The sequence below is a fragment of the Geotrypetes seraphini genome, chromosome 19, assembly GCF_902459505.1.
Source record: "Geotrypetes seraphini chromosome 19, aGeoSer1.1, whole genome shotgun sequence".
In the NCBI taxonomy this organism is placed as follows: Eukaryota; Metazoa; Chordata; class Amphibia; order Gymnophiona; family Dermophiidae; genus Geotrypetes; species Geotrypetes seraphini.
This window is the reverse complement of record NC_047102.1, coordinates 24,566,624-24,591,130: the sequence shown is the minus strand read 5'-3', so window position 1 is coordinate 24,591,130 and position 24,507 is coordinate 24,566,624. Positions and strand designations below refer to the sequence as shown.

The window sequence follows — 24,507 nt, the reverse complement described above, 5'->3', positions numbered from 1 at the left end:
CGACGCAAACCCCCCCTCCCCCCAACGACCGCCCCCCCCAAGAACCTCCGATCGCCCCCCCAGCCGACCCGCGACCCCCCTGGCCGACCCCCATGACACCCCCAACCCCCTTCCCCGTACCTTTCTGTAGTTGGCCGGACAGACGGGAGCCAAACCCGCCTGTCCGGCAGGCAGCCATCGACGGAATGAGGCCGGATTGGCCCATCCGTCCCAAAGCTCCGCCTACTGGTGGGGCCTAAGGCGCCTGGGCCAATCAGAATAGGCCCGGGAGCCTTAGGTCCCTCCTGGGGGCAGGGCCTGAGGCACATGGTCGGGTTGGGCCCATGTGCCTCAGGCCCCGCCCCCAGGAGGGACCTAAGGCTCCCGGGCCTATTCTGATTGGCCCAGGCGCCTTAGGCCCCACCAGTAGGCGGAGCTTTGGGACGGATGGGCCAATCCGGCCTCATTCCGTCGTTGGCTGCCTGCCGGACAGGCGGGTTTGGCTCCCGTCTGTCCGGCCAACTACAGAAAGGTACGGGGAAGGGGGTTGGGGGTGTCGTGGGGGTCGGCCAGGGGGGTCGCGGGTCGGCTGGGGGGACGGTCGGAGGTTCTTGGGGGGGGGGGGCGGTCGTTGGGGGGAGGGGGGTTTGCGTCGAGGGCAGGAGGGCCTGGGATCCCTCCTGCTCGTAATGTAGTGCAGGGTGGGGTTAGGGGGTCGCCGTGGCCAGGAGGACTTGGGCTCCCTCCTGGCCCGATATTGTGTGGGGAGTTGGGGAATCGGCGGGGCAAGAGGGCTTGGGCTCCTTTTTGCCCCGATCGTGTCGGGGAGTCGGGGGGGGGCAAGAGGGAACCAGGCGGAGAGAGGGCAGTTAAGCGCAGTGCCTGCGCGGAAGGATGCAGCTCGGGCGACTTCGTTGTGTGAAACGAAGTTCGTTGTACGGATCAAGACATAAAGTTCGTTGTGCGCAGCGTTCGCTGTGCGAGGCGTCCGTTATGCGAGGCACCACTGTACCTACAAATCCAAAATGTGGCCCTGCAAAGGGTTTGAGTTTGAGACCACTGCTATAGAACATGTATTACATTATGGTAGCAGAACTTACCCCAGGTCTTCATTATTACTAATGGATACACAAGGCTCTTGGAAACAGGCCATATTAGCTAATATCCCCACACATATTTCCTGTCCAACAGAAATATTTTTAAAAATTAGATACTTAAACCTTTTTACAATAAAATCTGAAAGATTTTTAAATTGAAAATGTAATACTTTTCAATAAATGAATAACAATAGCATTTCTGTGGACAGACTCAAAGCAGTATAAATAATACACTGAAAAAGCGACAAAAGGGGTTCGTTCTATAAACAGCGCCTAAATCAGCCAGTGTCTAGAAAAATGGTACTGGCCGCATGTCAATCCCACTTAGGCGCCGTTTACAGAACCGCGGCTAATGGCACCTGTGTAAAAACATAGCCACCTGAAATGTAGATCAGGCCTACTTTTCAGGGACCTAAGTTTTTGGAGAATCACGCTCCATCCTTAGAAACACCCACTTAAACGTTAGGTGCTGCTAAGCATCATACGATAGGCGTCTATCTTTTATAGAATCAGATATAAGCCTATCACTCAATTTTATTTTATTTTTTTTTAACCAGTTATTGAGGCTATTAAGGGTATTTTTGCTTTATAATCCTTATCTGTATTCTATGCTTGTGAGTTGTTATTCCATTTGCCAATAAAAACAGTTTCATAATAAGGGTATTTTGCCAATTAAGTGCCCTTTATAGAATTAGCCCCAAAGTGCATTTCAACAATATTGTGAATACCCCAAACAAACTGTACTTTTTAACCAAAAGCAGAGACAGCAAATGTGAAAATTAAAGCAGAATGAAAAAAAATCACATGAATGGCATTTTTATTTACACTATGGTTGATTAATGTATTTGATGCAATGAAAAACATTAAAGTTAGTATTTTTCCTATTTTTAAGGCTGGCACACATTGAAATGTAACAAGATGAGCCTCAATACATCTCTAACATATGTAGGGTTACCATATTTTTGTCCGGAAAACCCCGGACACATGACCCAGCCCCATTCCACCTCCACAAAGCCTCCTCTCTTCTTCTGGACAAGCTCCAGCTGCGTCTGGAGGGCCTGGAGCATGCGTGGACGTGTGTGATGTTATCCACATATGTGCAGAGGCCCTCCAGATGCAGCCAGAGCTTGTCGGGGCTTTCCAAAACCCGGGTTTTGGAAAGTCCACCCGGAAGTCTGGTAACCCTAAACATATGGATCAGGATGAGGATATCTGTCTTCATTCTTAAAATGTGCAGATTAGTAAAAGAATACTCCGAGTTAATTGTCATTCTGCCATTTATGTCTAAACCAGTGTCTCGCAAACTTTTTGAAGCCAGGGCACACTAAACTCGGGGCTGTGTTTGGAGGGCACAGAAGTCAACACGATGACATCATGTGCATGCGTGACGTCATCGTGTCGACATCCGCGCTTGCATGGAGGCCCTCCAGATGGGGACCTGAACTTGCTATTACTACGCAATGAGGGGGGTGCGAGAGGACTCCAGGTGCTGGCTGACTGCCTACAGGACGTGGCCTCTTGCTGCAAGAGGAACATCTTGTAGGCAGTCAGCTGACACTGGCGTGTCTCCTCCCCACTGGCGTCTCGCGGCACACAAAGAAAAGAAGAGACAGGTTAATTTTATCACGGTCTACAAATCATTTGTATTTTATGAACATGACCTGATTTTCTTATAAATGCCGCTGTTAAGTATTTCATATGTGTAGTCTGTATAATTTTAAAAAGTATATGTTATGTTCTTATTTTGGCAAAAATATATACAGGTTAGTAATTTTACTATGATTTCTCTGGTAGCAGTTGAGCAGAACTTTATATCTATAATCCACAGTCCTGTGATATCTAAAAGGCTACATTACTTGATAGATAATATCCAGGAAGTAATATTCATCATTATTACATTACATTACATTCGGGATTTCTATTATAAAAGTCTTTCACGAGCTTTTACACATTAGCAATTGGTACACTTTGGATACATAGCAAAAGAAAGGGATATGCCATTTACTGCTTGAAAACCACACAGGCCCGGATTCTAGTAAAGACATCCTGAAGTTAGGTGATGCTAGGCATCCTACCGCTGTCTAACTAACCAATTGGGAAGCACATATTTTTTTTTCAATTGATGCAGCGAATAATATCTACATTGAAGGCACTGTTCGCACTCCTACGGAATCGTCTAGGCCAGTGTGGGCGCGATTTACGCCAGAAGTGGCCTTAGGCGACCGTGCTTCCGTAGGCACAAAACATGTGCCTTAAACGTAGGCTTGCAAAATGCTGGCCTATGTTTAAGGCGCCCGTTTTAAAAACGGCCGCAATTCTAACAGTGCCGATGCGTGATTGGCATGCTATCGACAGCCGTTTCTAGGCAGCTGCCTATACCGGCGCAGTTTATAGAATCCAGGCCACAATGTTAACATATGCACTAGATTTCACAATTAGGCCTTCTTCTGGGTTTGTTTGGTTTTTTATTTATTTTTTTTTTTTTTGGGGGGGGGGGTTATCCAGCTGCTTTATTATCATTTTGCTGACTCTCTAAGAGCAGCTCATCAGGATCTGAGTTCCAGTCACAGTACCTTTCTGTGATAGTTCATAAACTTATTCTGTACATAACTCCCATCAAATATTCAGAAGAATTATAACATAACATAAAACTCACTTGTATACCGCAAATGCCATTAAATTATATGCGGTTCCCAAAGACTAATAATACAAATGAATAGACATCCGATTTCTAACTTCCGAAGTATTCCCTGAAAAGATACATTAAGGCACGTCGAAATTGTTGATATGAAGTTGGGAGTGTGAATTAAATCTCTAGACCATGAGGCTGCCTGGAAAGATAGCAATCGTTTCTGAAATTTCTTGTATTTACATGCTTTCACAGAAGGGAACGAAAACAATGAATGAGTTTTTCTAGGATGTTTAAAGTTTGTAATAATAAAAGATTTGATAAGATACTCGGGAATTGAACCTGTTAGTGCCTTAAAACAAATACAGCCGAGCTTAAATTTGGCCCGTGCCTCAACTGGAAGCCAGTGCAGCTGACGATAAAAATCAGTAACATGATCATACTTCTTTAAATTAAAAATCAATCTGAAAAGCAGTTAACTGAGAGAGCGTGACTGTTTTTACTTGGTGTGTGTACTTTGTGAAACTGTGCACAGCTTCCCGTCAGCTCTGTGCATACCCATGAAACGCACCTCCTGCTAATGCCGCTAATTCTGTAGGACAGGACCTTCCCACAATCTCTACTTACTGTGAGGCGGGGACACCTGGAATTCGAAATCACACGCAGAAACGTCTCGGGTGTACTGAAGTCTTGGAGAAATAAGGCAACATCCTGTAAAAAGGTTTATGCAAAATTTAAAGCATCTTTTTTTTTTGTTTGTTTCCAACATTTTTATTGTGAAGCAAACACACAAAGCATCTGATGTTATAACGTAAAGCTAAAATGTAAATTGTTTGGGATTTTTAATGTTGGCACACAACTGTTTCACTGAATTTGCAATCAAGCAAGGGACAAAACCAGTTAAAGCAGCAAAAGTGTGGTGGCTGCATGCTTATGAATTCCATTTATAATAAGACTGTAGATCAGCATTTATCTCTGTTTCCTAGTTGTTCCAACTCTTGCTATATCGACTCCCAGACGAATTCTATAAAAAGGTACACAGTATGGCCGGGCGGTTTAGTCACTGGCTGGAGAAACAGAAGCTGTATGTATTCCTTATGTACATACCAACACAATAACTGAGCAATTATGCAATTACCAGCAAACTGTGTCACATAGAAGCTATTGCAGATTATAAATTAGTCTCCTAAGATATGAACACTGGGGTGACCAGGAGGCTCACTAGAAAGTGCTATGCATGTCTGAGGAAAGGTGCTCAGTTTGATTCCAGATTGGGTCTTCTTTACCCCAATTTGGCCAGGGTCTGAGATGCCAAAGAGGCAGCGTTCACAGCCCAGTAGGGAGGGGTTAGGGAAGCAGTGGTCTACAATAAAAGACCGGTAGCGCTTTATAAATAATAAATAGTAATAGTAGTAATAATAATAAGAGCGGTGCCTGATGGCTCGATGTAGAGCCCATGACAAAAGGTTCCAGAGAAAAATGTGATGTATGGATCCTGGACTCAGAACTGCCAGTGTAACAGGTGTGAAAGGGTATTTTGAAAGAGAAGAAATGAATGAAAGCTTATGGTTCCAACAGCTGAAAGGAGAAAGGATGAACCATGCAGCCAATAAAAAAGATATTTACCCAGAGGTAGGTATTAAACCTTTGTGACTAAGCAAACAGATCTCCCATCCTTCGTGAAGAGGATAAGTAAAGTTTTGCACCTATATATATATATATAGGTGCCCAGAAGTTGCCCGATAGGTGCATGTTATATAAAAAAAGGCAGGACCTACTTTCCTTTATAGAATACTAGCATAACTGGATATTCAATGGGCCACAATGACCCTAACCACCAAGTCTGGCTCTTGTGAGGTTCCCAAATTAGAGCTGGTCTTTCTTGTCTTTAAATAAAATTCCTTCCTTTTTTATTTTTATTCCACAACAATCAAAATGCCCCTTCAGGGGTCTAACTAGCTAGCAGCATACTTCACTGGACCTGGACTGCACAGGTTACACATGTCTACCATCTGCTGGAGACTGAGAAATACTGGGTGGTTATGGACTGCATAGGGATCTTAAAAGGCATATTGAAGTCAATGATTCTCAGTCTCCACCTGCTGGCAGGAATGCATAAGCCAAGCATCTGATCTAGAAAGATGTTAAGAAATTGAAAATTTTTCAAAGAACTCTCCAAGCAAATTATGATAGGGAGCTTGTTCCATATCATAAGAAGTAACCAAAAGAATGAATCTGTAATGGTTGCAGGAGTTCTATAGATGAGTGGAAAGCAGAGAGGGCTTGGGACTTGATGTCTGCAAAAACAAAACAAAACATGAGATTCTGATTTGGTTGGTTGAAGTTTCAGCCTGTGCTTGGAAAGCCAGTCAGCCACTGTACCCAGGATGTTAATTAAAGTAGGCAAACTATGGATGCCTTTTGTTAATGCACTTTCTGGGTGTAAATTCGCGACAGCTTTTCCCTGGAGTTTCCAGAGGTTGCTGTGTGACTGAGGGCTTGTCCGGTTAATACTCTTAAATTAAATTATAGAATTATTTTCATTCTTTGCTTAGTTTGGAGTTGGACTTCATCTCTTTTCCCTAATCTTTGTAGACTTCTTGGGGTGAGGGAGGTTCTTTCATTTGTTAGCTTGTTGTTGTACCTCCTCCATTTAGGGTTCTATTTTTTGTCTTGTTCAATAACAAATAGGAAGCAGATAGGGGTGTCTTGCCACTGAAACCAAAAATACAGATTTTACAGATCAGAAAAGCAACCTCATATCATTAGAGGGCAACTTTAACCCCCTCTTCTAATAAAATACGCTAGCAGTTTTTAGCGCAGAGAGCCGCACTGAATGGCCCGCGCTGCTCTTGACGCTCATAGGAACTCTATGAGCATCGGGAGCAGCGTGGGCCATTCAGCGCGGCTCCCCGCACTAGAAACTGCTAGCGCAGTTTAATAGAAGAGGCCCTAACTCTCTATTCTTAAGAATCTATTGTCTACATCAGTGGTCTCAAACTCGCGACCTGGGGACCACATGCAGCCCGCCAGGTACTATGTTGAGGCCTTCAGTATTTTTATCATAATCACAAAAGTAAAATAAAACAGTTTCTTGATCATTTGTCTCTTTAGCTATAAATGACAATATTATTATTAAGACTTAGCCAAAAGAAAAGATTTATAAACTATAAAGAGTTTTACCTCATGCAAAATTGTCATTTCTTTAATAAGACATTAACTATTTTTTTCTGAGGCCCTCCAAGTACCTACAAATCCAAAATGTGGCCCTGCAAAGGGTTTGACTTTGAGACCACTGGTCTACATCATACCTCATCAACTGATATGTCCCATATTTTGCAAATTTCATTCTCCATTTCTTCATTGAGATCTGTCAGCATTTCTCCATCCTCTACAGAAGTTATGACCTTAGAAGAATGGCAAAGGAAAATGGTGAAGTATTCGCCAAGCGATGATAATCAAAAATAAATTATACCTTTTTTAATGGACTAAATACATTTTTTGACTAGCTTTAGAAGGCTACAACCTTTTTCTACAGGTCCTGGACTGTAGAAGGTGACAATATCAGAATACAATAGAGGAAATGTATACAAATTTCTCTCATGCATATTCATTGTAGACATGCTGAAATCTGACCGGTTAGATGTATCCCAAGGACTGGGTTGAGAACGTCTGCTCCACCACATATAGGGTTACCATATGGCTCCTTACTTCCATTGCTTTCAGTGGAAGTAAAACCTGGATGTCTCAATCCATCCTCCTTTTTCTGAAGCCATATGGTAACCCTATATACAGCACTATTTAAGACACATCAACTCAGGAACCCTACAACCAGTGGCTACATTTAAAATGGAAACTGACGTTCTAGGGCCTTATAGTAAAGCACGTACAATATTAAAGTAGCTAATACAACAATCTCACCCAGGGTTCTTTGAAGACTGGCATTCATAAATCTAAATATAGCCCTGGGCTGATTTTAGGCATAGGGCGTAAGGTGTATTTTGGTGCATAATCTTATCTGGCTGCTAAGGTGAAGTTTTGTTTCAAATTAATAGTGCTGTGGGCTTCTACTGTCTGGTTGGGGCAGAGCAGCTCTAATTGCATGAGTTGCAGAGAGTATGCCGTGTTCGTCATTGCTCGTTGGGAAGGGCAGTCATTGGCGGGATGGGGGGCTTTTTCTTTTGGGAGGGGCCTTAGGTGTCTGAGCCAATCTTGGCCTTGGGCCCCTCCCCGTGCATCACATAATGAATGGTTTGATGCTGAACTTTAAAAAATGAAACAAGTAGTAAGGATCTGGAAACAAATGGAAATGATCTGGAAAAAATCGGGAAAACTGTCAGATCGGAACATCTGGAGATCCAACATAAAAATCTACAAACAATTGATAAAAGATAAACATAAAGCATTCTACTCATCCAAAATTGACTCATCTAATGCTAGCTCGAAAGGAATCAATACAAAAGAATTGTTCAACTTGGTTACAAATTTATTTGATACCACACGCCACACTCAACCCATGCATAACATCAAATTACCTTCAGCAAACGATCTAGCACAGCACTTTGACTCAAAAATTAAAAACTTAAGGAATAACTGCTCGGCAAACGACATATATGAGCATCAAATAGTTAACAGACGAGGAAATGAAACACCAGCGGATATGGTCTGGAACTCCTTTCAAGATTTAGAATGGAATAATTACATCAAATTATACAAGTACACTAAATCGTACTGCTTTTTGAACTCCTGTCTCCCAGAAACTATGAAAACAGCCCCATTAGACTTTAAACTAACATTGTTGAATCATTTGACCGGAAATTTAAAAAATGGAAAATTCCCTACTAATAATGGTCACATTATAATAACCCCAATTCCAAAAAATCATAAAGAATCACTAGCATTAGTAACCAACTACAGACCAGTAGCATCTATTCCATTTTTTGTAAAAATCATGGAAGGATTAGTACACACCCAATTGATGGGATAATTTGATCAGTTCTCTCTCCTACATGAAACTCAATCTGGTTTCAGACCTTTGTTTAGCACTGAGACAGTAATTGCGGCCATCTTGGATCTTATTTAGTAGGGGCCTTAAAGCCCTGATTATGCAATTTGATATGAGTTCCGCCTTTGACTTAGTAGGCCATGGGAAATTGTTACAATGCTTAGATGCAATTGGTATCAGAAGAGAGGTGTTAAACTGGTTCCGAGGCTTCCTTATGTCCCGCACCTATCAAGTTTGTTTCAATTACAATCTCTCGAACATTTGAAGTAATCCATCTGGCGTCACACAGGGGTCAAAACTATCCCCATTGCTTTTCAATGTTTACATGTCATCATTAGGTGCGCAACTGTCCCAACAAGGGATAAAATTATTCAGTTACGCAGACGACTTTACGATCATCATCCTATACACCACCTCTCTCTCAGAAGTTACTCCCATGGCAACAGAAGCACTAAATTTGATGAACGATGGATGACTGAATTTAGCCTGAAGCTTAATTCAGAAAAAACAAAATTCTTCATAGCTTCGTCACACCCACTAGATACTAAAACACCACTGTGCATCAACAAACTTAGTTACCCTATTCAACCCACTATGAAGATTCTGGGCGTAATGCTGGACCAGGGCCTAACCATGAAAGACCAGGTGGACTCTTTGGAAGCTTTGGTCCATTAGAGCATATTTTGATGCATCATCATTTACAATCTTGGTACAATCCCTCATACTGAGCCAACTGGATTACTACAATATCACCTATCTGGCAATTTCCCAGAAGAATATGCAGCGATTACAACTAGTGCAGAATGCGGCAGTCAGGCTGATCTTTGGGTTGAAGAAGTTCGATCATATAACTCTCTCCTATCGACTGCTGCATTGGCTGCCAATGGAGGCATATGTGAAGTTTAAATTTGGCTGCTTTTGCTTTAACCCTTTCAGGACCATAAGGATCGTAGGCCACTTTTTGTGGTTTTGACGACATTTTTATGGTAAAAAGGGCTTGCAGATGCCAAAAAATTGATTTTTTTTGTGAAATATCATTATTTTTTTTTTTAAAAATCACACTTCTGGCTTATGGACAGTGTGGCAAGTGAATCTTCTCGTCAATCTGGCAACGACGCTAATGAATGAATGTCGGAACCAGTTTGTTTACATAAAGGCAGTATCCTATGGAATCCGTACATATCAAATTTAGAACTGTAGACTATCCCAATCAAAATTTATAGGATTTTAAAGTTATGGGACAAATATGTCCCTTGGTCCTGAAAGGGTTAAGGTACTATTCGGCCTAGCCCCCAAATACATAACTGACCTATTCTCCTTTTCAACCAATAGATATAAGAGAAGCTCAAACTTGAATTTTGTTTCTCCTCCGGTTAGAGGATGTAAATTTAAAAGACATCACCAACATTATGGGGCAATGATCTGAAACAATTACTTACGCTTGCCAATACCTATGGGGAATTTAGGAGACACCTAAAAACATATCTGTTCTTAAAGTACATAGGAAACTGATTTGCACAATCTCACCCACAATAACTGATCTCTAGAACTGTTAATCAATAGATTTTAACTATGGTAATTCTACTCAGTCTGGAACATTTCTAATCATTGTAAACCACATAGAACTTCACGGTCCTGCGGTATATAAGGAGAAATTAGGTTCTTACCTGCTAATTTACTTTCTTTTAGCTTCTCTAGACCAGTAGAGGTTAATCTTTACGAATGGGTATATATCCAATCATGACCAGCAGGTGGAGACTGAAAACAAAACTGTGGGACAGTATATAATATACTCCCTTCTCTATTTACATCAGTCTGCCGAATAGCCAAGCAGAACTAAGAACTGGAAAACAGAAAGAAAACAATACTCCGAACAGGAGTAACAAATAACATACCCAAATGCTGTTGGAAAATGCAGAGGAGAAATACCAGAAGGAAAATGTCCCCACAGCTCGCCAGCTGAGCCACAGCCGCTGTTCTTTAATTCTCCCCGGCCCTAGAAAAATACTAGAACCCGCAGCAAAAAACAAAAACTGCCCGCGAAACAGCCCCAACAACAACAACAACAGACAGGGTGGGGACCTCTACTGGTCTGGAGAAGCTAAAAGAAAGTAAATTAGCAGGTAAGAACCTAATGGGTCATTAGGGCATAGACAGGGGGTGGGTAAGCAGAGTGGGCAGACTTGATGGGCTGTAGCCCTTTTCTACCGTCATCATCTTCTTCTATTCTATTCTATTCTAATTTCTCCTTCTTTAGCACTCTCCAGACCAGTAGAGGTTAATCTTTACAAATGGGACGTACCAAAGCAGTCCCTCACACGGGCGGGACCCCCGAAAGGCTGACACCAGAACACACACACCGAACACCGCGTCCTGACGCGCCAGAACATCTACCCGAAAGAGTCTGACAAAGGAATACGAGGAAGACCAAACCGCAGCCTTACAAATGTCCACTGGAGGCACGAGCGACGACTCAGCCCAAGAAGCCGCCTGACCCCGAGTAGAATGAGCTTTGAGAAACTCTGGAACGGGCTGCTGCCCCAGAAGAGAAGCGGAAGCAATAGTCTCCTTGATCTAGCATGCAATAGTAGCCCTAGAAGCGCCAGCCCCCCTAAGAGGACCAGTCAGAAGGACAAAGAGATGATTTTATTTCCTGATCTCCTGGGTCCGTTGCACATAAGAGCGAAGGACCCGACCAACATCCAACTTGCTCAGCTGTCTATGCTCAGAAGAGCCCTCCCAACTACCCAAGACCGGGAGGACCACAGATTGATTGACATGAAAAGGAAAAACTACTTTCGGCAGAAAAGGAAGGAACAGGCCTCAAGACAACCTGCTCCCTAGAAAACTCCAAGAAGGGAGCCCTACAAGAGAAAACCTGTAGCTCAGAAACACGCCTAGCGGAAGAAATGTCCACCAAAAAGACCATCTTCAGAGTAAGGTCCTTCAAAGAGCAGCCGCCCAACGGTTCGAAGGGCGGGTGCATCAGAATAGAGAGAACCATACTGAGATTCCAAGAGGGAATAGAGGACCGCACGGGAGGCCTGAGCACCTTGGCCGCCCGCAAAAAGCGAATCACATCAGGAATGGCTGTCAAACGCTGACCCGTCACAAACCCCCGAAAGGCTGACAAGGCCACAAGCTGAACCCGGAGAGAAGCCGAAGCCAGGCCTCTATCCAGGCCATCTTGCAAGAACTCTAGGATGTTAGGCACAGAAACGCGAAGAGAGACCACTCCCCGCCCCTGGCACCACCCCTCAAAGAAGTGCCAAATCCACACAGAAGCCTGAGAGGTAGAAAGCCTCCAGGACCCCAAGAGTGTAGAAATCACACTATCTGAATACCCCTTCTTACCAAGGCGACCCCTTTCAAAAGCCAAGCCGTAAGACAGAAGGGAGACGGGTCGAACATGGGAATGGGACCCTGCGTCAGAAGGTCGTCCAAGGGAGGCAGAGGAAGAGGATCCGCCACCAGAGTGTCACCAGATCTGCGTATCACGGATGCCGAGGCCAATCTGGAGCCACCAGAACCACCAGGCCCAGATGGCGAACAATGCGGAGAAGAACTCTGCCCACTAATGGCCACGGAGGGAACATGCACAACAGCCCCTCTGTTGGCCATGGTTGAACCAGAACATCCAGACCCTCGGCCAGTCCATCCCTGCGACGACTGAAGAAGCGGAACACCTCGGCATTGCCACTCGTGGCCGTCAGGTCCATCAGGGACTGACCCCAAGCCTGCATTATCAACTGAAAAGCCACAGGGCTGAGACACCACTCTCTGTGATCTAAGATGTGACTGAGGAAGTTCGCCTGAACATTCTCCACCCCGGCCATGTGAGAGGCCGAGAGGTCCAGAAGGCGTGACTCCGCCCCAAAGCATGAGCCGAGCCGCCTCCTCCGCCACCTGAGCGCTCTTGGTGCCTCAACGATTGACATAAGCCACCGCTGTGGCATTGTCAGACCGGACTCTGACCGACTTGCCCATCAAGAGGGAGCGAAAGGCTAACAGCGCCAGAGGGACGGCTCTGGTCTCCAACATGTTGATCGACCAGGACGCCTCCTCCATGGACCAGGTGCCCTGAGCTGAGTGACCTAGACACTGAGCCCCCCCAACCGAGGAGACTGGCATCCGTGAGAAGCACCGTCCACTGCGATAGATCCAGACTCATCCTCTGGACCAGATGAGAGGTCTGGAGCCACCAAAGAAGACTGCAGCGCGCCAAGCCTTGCAGAGGGACAGGGAAATCCAAACTGAGCCTCTGGGGTGACCATCTACGGAGCAGAGCATACTGAAGAGACACATGTGGGCCCGCGCCCACCTCACAACATCCAGGAACGCTGCCATCGACCCCAAGACTTGGAGGAAATCCTGCGCCCGAGGACACCGGGACGCCAAAAGAAGGCGAATCTGAGATTGCAATTTGCTTACCCGGGCTTCTGGAAGGAAGACCTTCCCCAAGGAGGTGTCGAACAGAACCCCAAGGTACTCCAGATGCTGAGCGGGGACCAACCGACTCTTGGAAAGGTTGACCACCCAGCCCAGTGACCGGAGAAACTCAACCACCCGAGCCGAAACTCGGGCGCTCTCCTGCAACGACTTCGCCCGAAACAACCAGTTATCCCAGAAGGGGTGCACCAGAATGCCCTCTGACTGCAATGCCGCCGTGACGACCACCATCAACTTGGCGAACGTCCGGGGAGTCGTGGCCAGGCCCAAGGGAAGCACACAGAACTGATAGTGCAGACCCAATATCGCAAAGCAAAGAAAGAGCTGAGGAGAGGCCCGAATGGAAACAGGCAAGTAGGCCTCCGCCAGAGCGAGCGAAGTCAGGAACTCCCCCGGCTGAACCGCCAGAAGGACAGACTGCAGTGTGTCCATGCGAATAAAAGGGAAATCTGAGAGTCCTGTTGACCTCAGTTTAAACCAAGGATGGGCCGAAAGGTCCCCTCCCTTTAGGGCCCCATAAAGGAAATGGCGTACCAGCCGATACCGCACTCCTGAGGGGACACTGGACAACTGCTTTGAGATCTAGCAAGCGCTGAAGGGTCTGGCGAAAGGCTAGCGTCTCCCATGCCACCTGACATGGAGAGGCTAGATATGATCCGGCAGAGAGCAGGCAAAATTCAAGTACATAACCGTCCCGCACCACCACCAGGACCCACTGATCGGACGTGATCTTGGCCCACTTGGGAAATAAGTTGCGAAGCCGGGCACCCACGGGAACCAAAGGGGGCGCCGGAAAAGAGACATCGCGCAGGACGGGCAGCAGGGGAACCGGGGGGGAACTCCCAGCCCCCCGACAGGCCCCCTGAAAAGACTGCATGCGCTAAGCCAACCGACCTCGGGGAAAAACCGGAAGCCTGGAAAGAAGCAGTCCCATGCCCCAGGCGAAACTTGCAAAATTCCCGCAGACGCCCCCGGGCAATGCCAACCCGAGACGCCGGGCGGGCACGGTCCTCAGGCAGACGGGGCACCTCAGAGTCCGTCAGAGTCTGAACCACCGGATCTAAGTCCTCTCTAAACAAAAAACAACCCCCGAAAGGGAAATTTTGGGAAGTTCAGTTTTGGACGCGGCAACCGCCGACCAAGCGCGAAGCCACAAGGTACAGCGCGCGGCCACCAAAAGTCCCAGACTTAGCAGCACCAAGTCACAAAGAACAACCGAGAGGAACGAGGCAGTCATCTCAAACTTCACCACCTCCTGATCCACTAAGGACCAGTCATCAGACTCACGATCCAGGATATGCTCAGACCACCGAAACACGGTGCGAGCCACCAGCCCCACACAAATAGCCGCCTGGACCCCCAAGGCAGAGACATCAAAATTATACTTAAGAAGTGTCTCTAACGTACGCTCCTCAGAGACCCTAAGAGCAGAACCGTCCATAACAGGCATGGTATGCCGCTTAGGAAGTGCCGAGACCACTGCGTCCCCCATTGGCGAAATTAAGGTAGCCCTATCCCCTTCTAGATTGGGATACCCATGAGCCAAGGCGCACACCAAACGAAACGGCGCCCTTAGGCCACTGCGCCAACACAAAATCCCGAAAATCCTGACGCACAGGAAAAGAGCAGGAAACAGGACGAACCCCCTGAAGCAGAGGGGCCCCCATACGCGGGGTCTCCGGTGGGGCAACTTCAAAAATGCAGCACCAAGGAGACCTGCTACATCAGGTCTAAAAGCTCATCCCTCTGAATACAAAGCGCACCACGGACGCATCTGCTCTGGAAGACGGGAAACCCGCCGCCCCGCTGCCAGCGGGCGTCCCCTCTAGAGGATCCTGGAAGCCCGCCAAAGCAGCCAGGTCCTCAACCATACCAACACGCTCCTCCGACCACCAATTCGCAATCCAAGCCCCCCCGCGGGCGCTTGGATGAGGGAGGAGGAAGAGGGGACGCCAAATGAAAAGAGGGAGGCAAAGCCATAGGGGGCGTGGAGGAAAACCACTCCCGAAACCCCCAGGTGCACGTGGGACCCCCAATTGTCTGCACAAAGAAATAAATTAAATTGGGGACAAAAAACTCCTGGGGGTCCCCAGGGACTCCCTGCCCCAGCAGGGGTCCCTGCTGAAACCTGCCCCTGTGTTTGCAATACAGGGGGAAGGTCACCTGAGGTTGCAGACAAAATGGAGGGGCCAGACAGAGAAAATGGCGAAGTTCCCGCCAAAAATGCTCCCTCCATGGCCTGTAGTGGCTGAGAAGGCTGAACAGTCCCAGCCGCTAAAACAGGCAAGTCGGCATCAGCTGTCAAAAAATCAGCTGAGAGGGAATCCTTCGGGGAATCCCTCCGTGGGCGGTTGGGGAAGACCGGGCTTCCCCACTGCTCCCAGCCGACTCGCGAGGCACCATCGGCGGGAAGCTCTGGGCGCCTGCAGCCGCTGCCGACGGAGCTCCACCACCTCACCGGGCCAAACTACCGATTTCAGTCCGGCCGCGAGTGCCTCACGGCTGGACCTAATTGTGTCCCACTCCCCCGGAGAAGGGCACAATTGCTCCATACGCAACCTAGCTAGAAACAAAGTGCTGGTTAGAAGAAAAAATACAGTAAAAAACATTAAACTGACAGGGAAGCAACCCTGCAGACCGGCATTACCTCAGGATTTTATTTATTTTTTCTTTTTTACAGAACAGACTCCACAGGCTCTCGAAGCAATATGCCTTGCTTGATTTAGGGGGCAAGGCTTACTGCTGAGGCTCCTCTAAAAAAAATGTGGGGAGGTGGAGGAAGTGGGGGGAGGGACCCCGCTCGAGACCCGCTGGGTTTGACACCCCCGAGGTCGGACGGACCCCCAAACAGGGCCCGCCCAAGCTCTGTCCGGCCAAAAACAGGGACTAGAAACCCCTAAACAAATTCCAACAGCCCTACCAAGGGAGATGGGTACAGATCACTCAACACCTGCTGGAGACTGAAAGAAAACTGATGTAAATAGAGAAGGGAGTATATTATATACTGTCCCACAGTTTTGTTTTCAGTCTCCACCTGCTGGTCATGATTGGATATATACCCATTCGTAAAGATTAACCTCTACTGGTCTGGAAAGTGCTAAAGAAACTGTTATTATTATTATGATGCACCAAGGAGGGAAGGCTTACCATGAAGCTGGAGGGACCATGGTTCCCTCCTGCTTCCAACTTCGACAGAAGGTACTTGGGGGAGGAGAGGGTCAGGAGAGTATCCTGTAGCAGGAGAGAGTGGGCATCCCTCCTGCCTTTTTTTTTTTGGGGGGGGAGGGTAGGGGGCACCTGGCGCAGGAGTGGGCCTTCGGTAGCAGGAGGGAGTGGGTATCCCTCCTGCTGTTTTTGCTGCTATGGGGAGGGGGGTTACCCGGTGTGTCAGGGGGAGATATTGGGAAGGGTCATCATTGGTGGTGGGGGGGTGCTTTTTTTCTTTTTTAAAGGGGCAGATATTGTGCATCTGTAATATGCACAGTATCCGTGCTCATTAAAAAAAAAAGAAAGAGCTAAACTATGGTAAGCAACTTGCTTTGACCAGTCGCTTTTTTTGGATAGCTAAAAGTGATTACATTTTTTGTGCATCGGGAAGCCATGATAGAGCATCAATCACATGGCATTGCAATATTAATTAGCTTATTTGCACAATCAGATCGAAGAATGAGCAATCGTGCAAAAAACCACATGGTGAGTTGTTTTTCTGCATCAGGTCTGCAAATGCGATCGTCACTGGCTTTAGTGCGTCTGGGCCCTAGTTGTGGTATATTGGTCTTTTGGTCAGAGCTCACCAACTTGGAAGAATGAGACTTTGGGATCAGTCCCAACCAACTCACCAGTACACTCAGGATTTGAACTTAGGAGCTACATATTGTTAGAGTTAAGGAACTGAAAAGCTGTATATAGTTGACTATATCTTTAGAGACACTATTCACCATTCAAGAGTGTGCCTCTTCCTGTTTGGGAAAAAAAAGTAAAGTGGAGTTAACCGTTCAACCTTGGTGTGGTCTGCTTTATTTCACAGTGAAACTGGAGGTCTGGTGCAAGCTTGCTGCGGCCTGCCAGCTAGGAGTTGGTTTCTGTCCTAATCCCCAAACCAAGAAATTATTTTGTGTGCCTCTTGCCAGCATCCGGACAAACAAAGGGGTTACATAATTAAAGGAAAAGTCTGCTGGACTCAGCTCATCTGAACCAAGAAAAACGGCATGTGCTGGATCCAGGCTGAGGGTAGGAATCTCCATGAGCTTAATCCCTGCTCCCTTTTCCCATACCTCAATCAACTTCGTTAAAGTGCTGAACACCCAATGTTTACTATAGACCGTGTCCCCGATGGCATCACCCACAGGCCCCTCCTCTTCATCATCACTCGTTGGCGGCGATGGGTTGCGGTCCATCTCTTAAGAATCTGGCTCCTCTGCACAATTTTGATTTCCATAAAAAAATAAAAATAAAAAAGGGTTTACTCCATGAAGCACAAGAAAACAAAATGCAGATAACTATGTAAGAAAAAAAATAGACTACACAACTGACATTAAGCTATTTCTGGATCAGACTGTATTTTATTATTAGGGATAGAAAAATACCGGTACTTAAAAAACAGAATTATGGTTTATTATTACTTTCTTGTTATACTGCCTTTAATGCAAGGCACAAACAGCAAAGTGGTTTAATAAAGCCCACTCTTAGGATTTATGGGTTGGCTCTCAGGTTACACATCAGTTTCTTAATTCATCTCAACTTACTACTAACAAATAGAAGCATGATGGCAGATAAAGGTCAAAGGGCCCATCCTCAATAACCATTATCTCTTTCTCTCTCCAAAGAGACAGATATGCTTTCTTATACATCTCATATTAATTTATAATTCAAATCAATCAGGGACCTAAAAATAAACAAAAGTGCTGTATTATACAAACTAATGTAAAATACTAAATATGAAAACAAATCCTAAAAATGATTTTACATGCCGTGTTAAAAATACATGCCTAAGTTTTAAAAATATGAATTTGTCAGTTTCTTTCCTTGTTTTCTTCCAGTTTGGTTCTATTCCTGCCTTTTGTCTCACAATACTTTAAATCTTGCATCATTACCCCTTTTTAGCATAAAATTGAGTATTTTTATACCACAAATATCATCCCTGACCTAAAAAAACACTCAGGGCATGTGTGTCACAGGTCAGTTCTTTCATAATTAATCAGATTTCAGTTTTAAAAGACAGTAGCACATATTCTTTTCCTTCTCAGAAAGCTTGCAAACCAAAGCTAATGACAACAAATTGTGGTCCAGAAAACTATTCCTGGAAATGAACTAATGGTCATGAGCAAATTCAACCTGAAAGAAAAAAAAAAAACTGCAGGCTTATCTAATGTCTGAGAAGCCAGAAAAAAAAAAGTGATCAGGGCCAATTACAGTCCCCCATGAGCTGAACTCCTGCTACCACACACCAAAAAAATGAGACAGAAAGCAGAACTCCTAGCAGCTGATAGGCACAATCACCTCCATTTGAATGCAAGAAACAACCCAATCACAGATGAGGCCTGCCAAAGGGTACTGAACACCCTATGCAAACTTTCAAATGCATGCCCTTCCCCCTCCCCAGAGCAGCTCAAGACCCCCCCCCCCCTTTCAAGGTCAATATATCCCCTTCCATTTCCTACACTCCCAGATTGCCAGCATCTGCCCATCTAGCCTCTCCCCCAGTTGCCCAGCTTCTTCTCTCCATGCTTTCAGGTCACTGTTGACCCCTACCCTCACCTACTCCCTAATAGTGCTACCTGATTCAGGGAAAAAGTTTTTGATTTGATTCAATTCGATTTTCCCTCCTATGTTCCTGTGTGGCAGCTTTCCATCCCTCCCATTCCACTGTGCAGCACTTCCCGACTGACACGCCCCCTGCCCCGGTGTAGCTTTAACCACTGTGCCACACTCTGAATCGGCTTGTTGCAGCCTGCCCCGCCAGGGCTTCCCTCTGCCATGTCACTGGGAAACCCTGGCGGGGCAGGCCATGAACAAGCCTATTCAGAGGCTGCATATGCTAGCTGTCTACCACTGCCACTGCTGCTTTATATACCCTGGAGGTATGTCAGGCCTCACGGGGGGTGGGGGGGGAGCTGTTAACTGAATCAGCAAGGCCGAATTTTGGGGGGAAACTAATCAATTCACCGGAGTGAATTGGTGAATATATTCAAATTGGGCAGCACTACACCCTACTCCTCTCCCTCTCATGCTAGCCCCAAGTTAAAGAAAACTGAGTGCTCCATGGGCCCTGTAAGCAAAGACCTGTGCTGCCCTGTCCTGCTCCCTTTTAACAGAGAGTCTGCCTCAGAGGGGCATGGGACACAGCAGCAACTCAGCGTGAGCCTGTAATTAAAGTATGCACAGCTTTATACATCTTTAACCCAGGGCTGGCATAGGAAGAGGTGGGGGTGGCAGGAGGAAGGCTCCCACACATACCACCGACTTCCATTCTGCCACTGTAGGCAGACATCTAGTTCACCTAGTGATATAGCTGACCCTAATCAAAGTTGGGGAGAGTGTGGCACAGTGATTAAAGCTACAGCCTCACCACCCTGCAGTTGAAGGTACAAACCCACACTGCTCCTTGTGACCCTGGGCAAGTCACCTAATCCCTCCATTGCCCCAGGTACATTAGATAGATTGTGAGTCCACTAGGACAGACATGTTCAAGTACCTAAATAAAATCATGTAAACTGTTCTGAGCTCTTTGGAGAGAACAGTATAGAAAATTGAATGAATGATACAAGTCTGAACCCTGATGCTGCACAGAAAATACTGTAGTTCTGAGGATTCCTATTTCCTGTGCTTTCAGCTGCAAAACACAAGCAGCTGCCACACACACAAAAAAGACACAAGCAGTGGAATTTATTTTAATATGATGTATCATCTTATCATTTTTCCCTTTTGTGTCAAGTATGTCTGTCCATGGTTTTTAATTATTCTTGTGTATCTCCCCTATTTTATATTTTTGTAATATCTGTATAGAAACCGCTTAGGCTTCAAATAAGTGGTATATGAAATTTAATAAAACTTGAAACATGAATGGGGTGGGCCAGAACCATACCAATATTTTGCCCACCAAATGTTGCATCAGCAACTAGGGAATTTGGAGGCTGGGCCAGAGATTGGTTTGTCTCCCTCCATCATAGTTTCCAGGTCCATGGTTTTCTCATCCAGTTGGACTGCTTTGGAATACTGGTTGTGGGAAATTTTAAGTAGCTGCGGGCTGTGTCTTTTTGAGCTGGTTTTAGATTTTTGGGCTGTAATTTGGGTTGGATCATGGCACAGTATTCTCAAGTCAGCTTGGCGTTCAGCAGATCAGCACTTAGTGCAGACCTTGTGTTCAGTATTCCACCAATGATGGCCCTTGCCTACCCTCTCCCCACAGCCAATCATAATCAGAGCATAGCTTTGTGTGTATCCCATACATTTCTCTTGGTTACTTCTCTCTCTCACACATTCTTCTCTACTTGAAGTTTGTTGTTCAGTAGTTCTTTGGCATAAGGAGAAAAATTTCCCAGCTAAACCCTAGGAGATAAAATTGCTTCTCCCCCTCTCCCCACAAGATGGCTAGATTTAAGCATGGAGGGGAAAAAAAGACATTCCAGGGCTCAGAAAGAGGAGAGGGCACATACATCAGATTTGATTCGCAAATAAATAGAGCCTTTACCCTAGTTAAGGCAAGTACAAAGTGTTCGAGATTTTTGTTATGCATGTGCAGTTTCTCTTTCAAAATGAGCTTGTAAATGCAAAAGTGCCCACTCTGTTCTAGCAGCTGTTTCCCTCCTTGGGAGGGGGGGGGGAGAAGGTCTTGGATGTTTTCTGTTTGTTTTGGGAAAGGTACAGTACACCTCTGAAAATATGTGTGTTCTGCTGAAAAGTTCTCAGCCCATGCAACAAAGTTGGGGCAGTCTCCACTGGGCTGTTTGGGGGCTGCTTTTTCAAGATAATTGGGCGGGATTATTGAAAAGAAAAAAAGTATCTGGCCAACACTGCCATCCAAAAAGATGTTCAAGGCAAATTGCAGCCTCCATCACACTGAGCCACTGCTGAGAGGAGAGCTGGACCAATCCAAGCCCTCGTGAACTGTGCAGCATGCTAAGAAAAGGATCGCAGAGGGATAATTCTCCTAATTCTGCACGCACAGTCACCAGAGAAAACAACTGCAAAAAGAAAGCCTTGTGTACCTCGCTTAGACGTATTATAAGCGACATTATCAAATTTTAAATACTATTTCCAATGCACTGTATATTGGTTTCCATGGGAAAGTTCTGGGCAAACTACAAGTTCTTCAAAGTGTGGCGGTGCTAAACGATGAACGACTAATAAATGTTACCCAGACCCCCCAGCACCACGGACTTCAGGCCCTTCTAGCCCTGTTTTTTTTCACTGGGACTTTGTTTCTCCTCCCGCAGCTTCCCTATGCAACCTCTTTCAGCTCTCCTCCGGCTTACATTACCCCCGGCAATCTTTTTTTTTTGGGGGGTGCTCGCGGTTCCTCTGCTCCTCGGAGTTTTGGCCTCTCCTCCCTCCCGTAATCGCACGCGGCGCTGCGGCTCACGCTGGGATTTTGTTTTTTTTTTTGCCCTTTCAACTTCCTCCTATAAGCGGTGTCCTTCTTCAAATTGTCCCCCGCCCACCTTCGCGCGGAACTAATCTTCCTAGTCCTGGTTGCTAGTCGGTTTGTTATGCAGTGGTACCACCCCTTGTCTGCATGTGACGTCGGTGCCGGGGCACAAGCGTGAGCTCCCCTGCAGTAGTAGTGTAGGTAGACGATCTCCTTTCAAAACAGATCAAGACCTCCTTGCCTGATCAAAATCTATCACCCAATCACCACCTGCCACGCCCTCTCCCACAGCCTCCCCTAAGAATCTCCCGGAACTAGTCCTTGTCGGGCAAGTGCGGTACTCCCTTTCTCCTGCCCGTACTCGTTCTGGGTGCAAAGAGGCATGACCCCCAGCAGTAGTCTCACTGTAAATGCAAAATGTACCATGGTTTAGTGCAAACTTTCTCGATCTGCGGCACACTAAAGGTAGTGGCTGTGGCTCCTGGCACCAGGAAGTGCGCTGATGTCCCCATGTGTGTGAAGGCCCTCCAGTCTGGCCCCGAGATGCCAGTGGGGGGTGCCAGAAGGGAAGAAGGCCAGAGAGAAGGATAGGTGCTGGCACCCACTGATTGCCTACAGGATGTGTCTCTGTCCACGGGAAGCACATCTTGTAGGCAGTCAGCTGGCATCGGCGCATCTCCTCCTCCCCAATGTACCGCGGCACACCTGAAATCTCAGGAGGCACACAGTTTGAGATATACTGGTTTAGTGGAAGCACCCGAAATAAACAGAACCATATCCAGTTATAAAGATGAATGGTTGCTTTAAATTGCACTCTTTCAACAACAGTACAACTAACATTTGAGACCCGTGAAGCCCCATTTTAGACTAAACGTAGAAATAGGATTTGATAAATCCATGTCAGGACATGTCAGTTTCTACTAGTGTTTTAGAAAAAGATCTGCCAATAGATGTATACACTAGCTACAATTGATGGAAGGACCCATTTTACAAGTTTAACGTTTTTAAAATATTAACAGCAACATATGCATTTTATGTACTGGCACATCTGCATGTTAGTATTTCAAAACAAAGTTGTAGCTATCCAGAGTGTAGAACCACCAGATGATTTTACCACCAAGATAGATTCCCTGAAAAAACAAATGGAGGAATTTAGAACTGACATCAGAAAGACTAAAATAGGCAAATTTAAACGCGATGAAGGAGATTATATCCGAGGGTTCGTGTACCCTTGGATGGACCGAAATAAATGCCTTAGACACCCCAAGAAAATTTCGTATGCGCAATCATCCAGTGGATCCGGAGGTGAGGACCCAAGTTCAGATTCTAATAGCTCTGTTAGTTCGGACCCTATACAAACAAGATCTTCTAATGTAAATTTTCACGGGCCAGCCTCCCACAAAGGCGGAGGCACTCGAACCACCAGAAAGTATTTCAAAATATACATTTAAAAAAAAATCAATATGTATATTTCCACAAGCTGTCAGGGAGCCCAAAGTCATCTGCCAATACCACTTTCAGGAAGGGGGAACAAACAGCTTAAAACACTAGAGCAGTGTCTCTCAAACTGTTTTCCGCAAAGAGATTCTGGATGTGCCACAAGAGATTCCAGAATTTTACTTTATTTTTTAAAATTCCCTTCATAAGTATACACTTGAATAGATGACATGTACTGTATGTTGCACACACAAGAGTCTGTTAATGTTATGAAACATTGGCATGCATCAGGATACAACCGCTCAAAAAGAGAGCCAGGTATGGATCTCAACGATGGCAAAGGCAAATCCATAAAAGGGGAAGTTGTGACGCAAAGGATGTCAAACACTCAGTGCTGGGTTATTCCAAAGTGTACTTGGAGAACAGTACTGTATCAAACAAGAAGACTCAACACTGACAGTGTTTCAGCAATCCTGCCTTTGTCAAGAGTCTATTATTCTGTCTTATAAATGCTTTTGCAGACACAAACAGAAAATATGTGAATCAAACATGGCTATGGTAAGCTTCCAAGTCACAAAAAACTGGCAGTACCAGGTCTGTAAATAAAGAAGATATCTGTCCCTGTTCTGTAAGCCTAGATACTGTTTGTGTGATTTGCCTGTGTTTGTGCACTTATTGATTCCTTTCTTTGTGGTGTCATAGACTTAGGAGTTACATCAGGAAATACTTCTTTACAGAGAGGGTTGTGGATGCCTGGAATGCCCTCCCTATAGAGATGGTGGATGTAAAAACAGTGATGGAGTTGAAAAATGTGTGGGACAGACACAAAGGATCTCTAAATAGAAAAAGGATTGTATTGACACAAAACTCAACAAATCAAAAGCTATAACTTCATGTATGATGCACAGGAATGGTGTTTAAATGGAAGCCCAGCATCGGGGAAGTGAAGACAATGCTGGGCGGACTTCTATGGTCAGTGTCTGGGGGGGGGGGAGAGGGGGAGGTAGAGTTAGCTGTGATGGTGACTCCAGCAGTGGGGTGGTGTAGCCGATACCAGACAGACTTCTGTGGTCTCTATCCCATATGTGGAAAGAAAGATCAGGAGCAATTATATGTATTTTAGACCAAATTCAAATCATCTGAGTATAGGTCTTACAGACCTCAAGGAGGGGGGAGGTGGGGGGTTAGGAGAGGAAGACATCTTATACTGAAATTTAGCAAGTAAAATTAATAATTACTGGTTTGTTGCCTTGTGAATGAATGTGACTGTTGGACAGACTGGATGGACCATGCAATTCTTTATCACCTCATCTCAAGGAAATGA

The 24,507-nt window shown here is 45.7% G+C and overlaps 1 protein-coding gene across 4 annotated transcripts in view; it reads right to left on the bottom strand.

Moving 5' to 3' along the window:
* Nucleotides 1–24,507, bottom strand: part of SAAL1 (serum amyloid A like 1) — a 67,287-nt gene that overhangs the window by 33,858 nt on the left and 8,922 nt on the right. Inside the window, exons 1-5 of one of the 4 annotated variants that reach the window (XM_033928808.1) lie at nucleotides 21,634–21,744; nucleotides 17,434–17,576; nucleotides 7,017–7,112; nucleotides 4,333–4,416; nucleotides 1,080–1,159 (exon numbers count right to left, since the gene is read on the bottom strand). In XM_033928808.1, the coding sequence (XP_033784699.1) occupies nucleotides 1,080–1,159; nucleotides 4,333–4,416; nucleotides 7,017–7,112; nucleotides 17,434–17,556 (383 nt within the window). In that variant the 5' untranslated portion in view covers nucleotides 17,557–17,576; nucleotides 21,634–21,744. Of the gene's footprint in view, nucleotides 1–1,079; nucleotides 1,160–4,332; nucleotides 4,417–7,016; nucleotides 7,113–17,433; nucleotides 17,577–21,608; nucleotides 21,745–24,507 lie in introns of those variants that run through there. The other 3 variants (XM_033928809.1, XM_033928811.1, XM_033928812.1) reach the window with 3 other exon arrangements.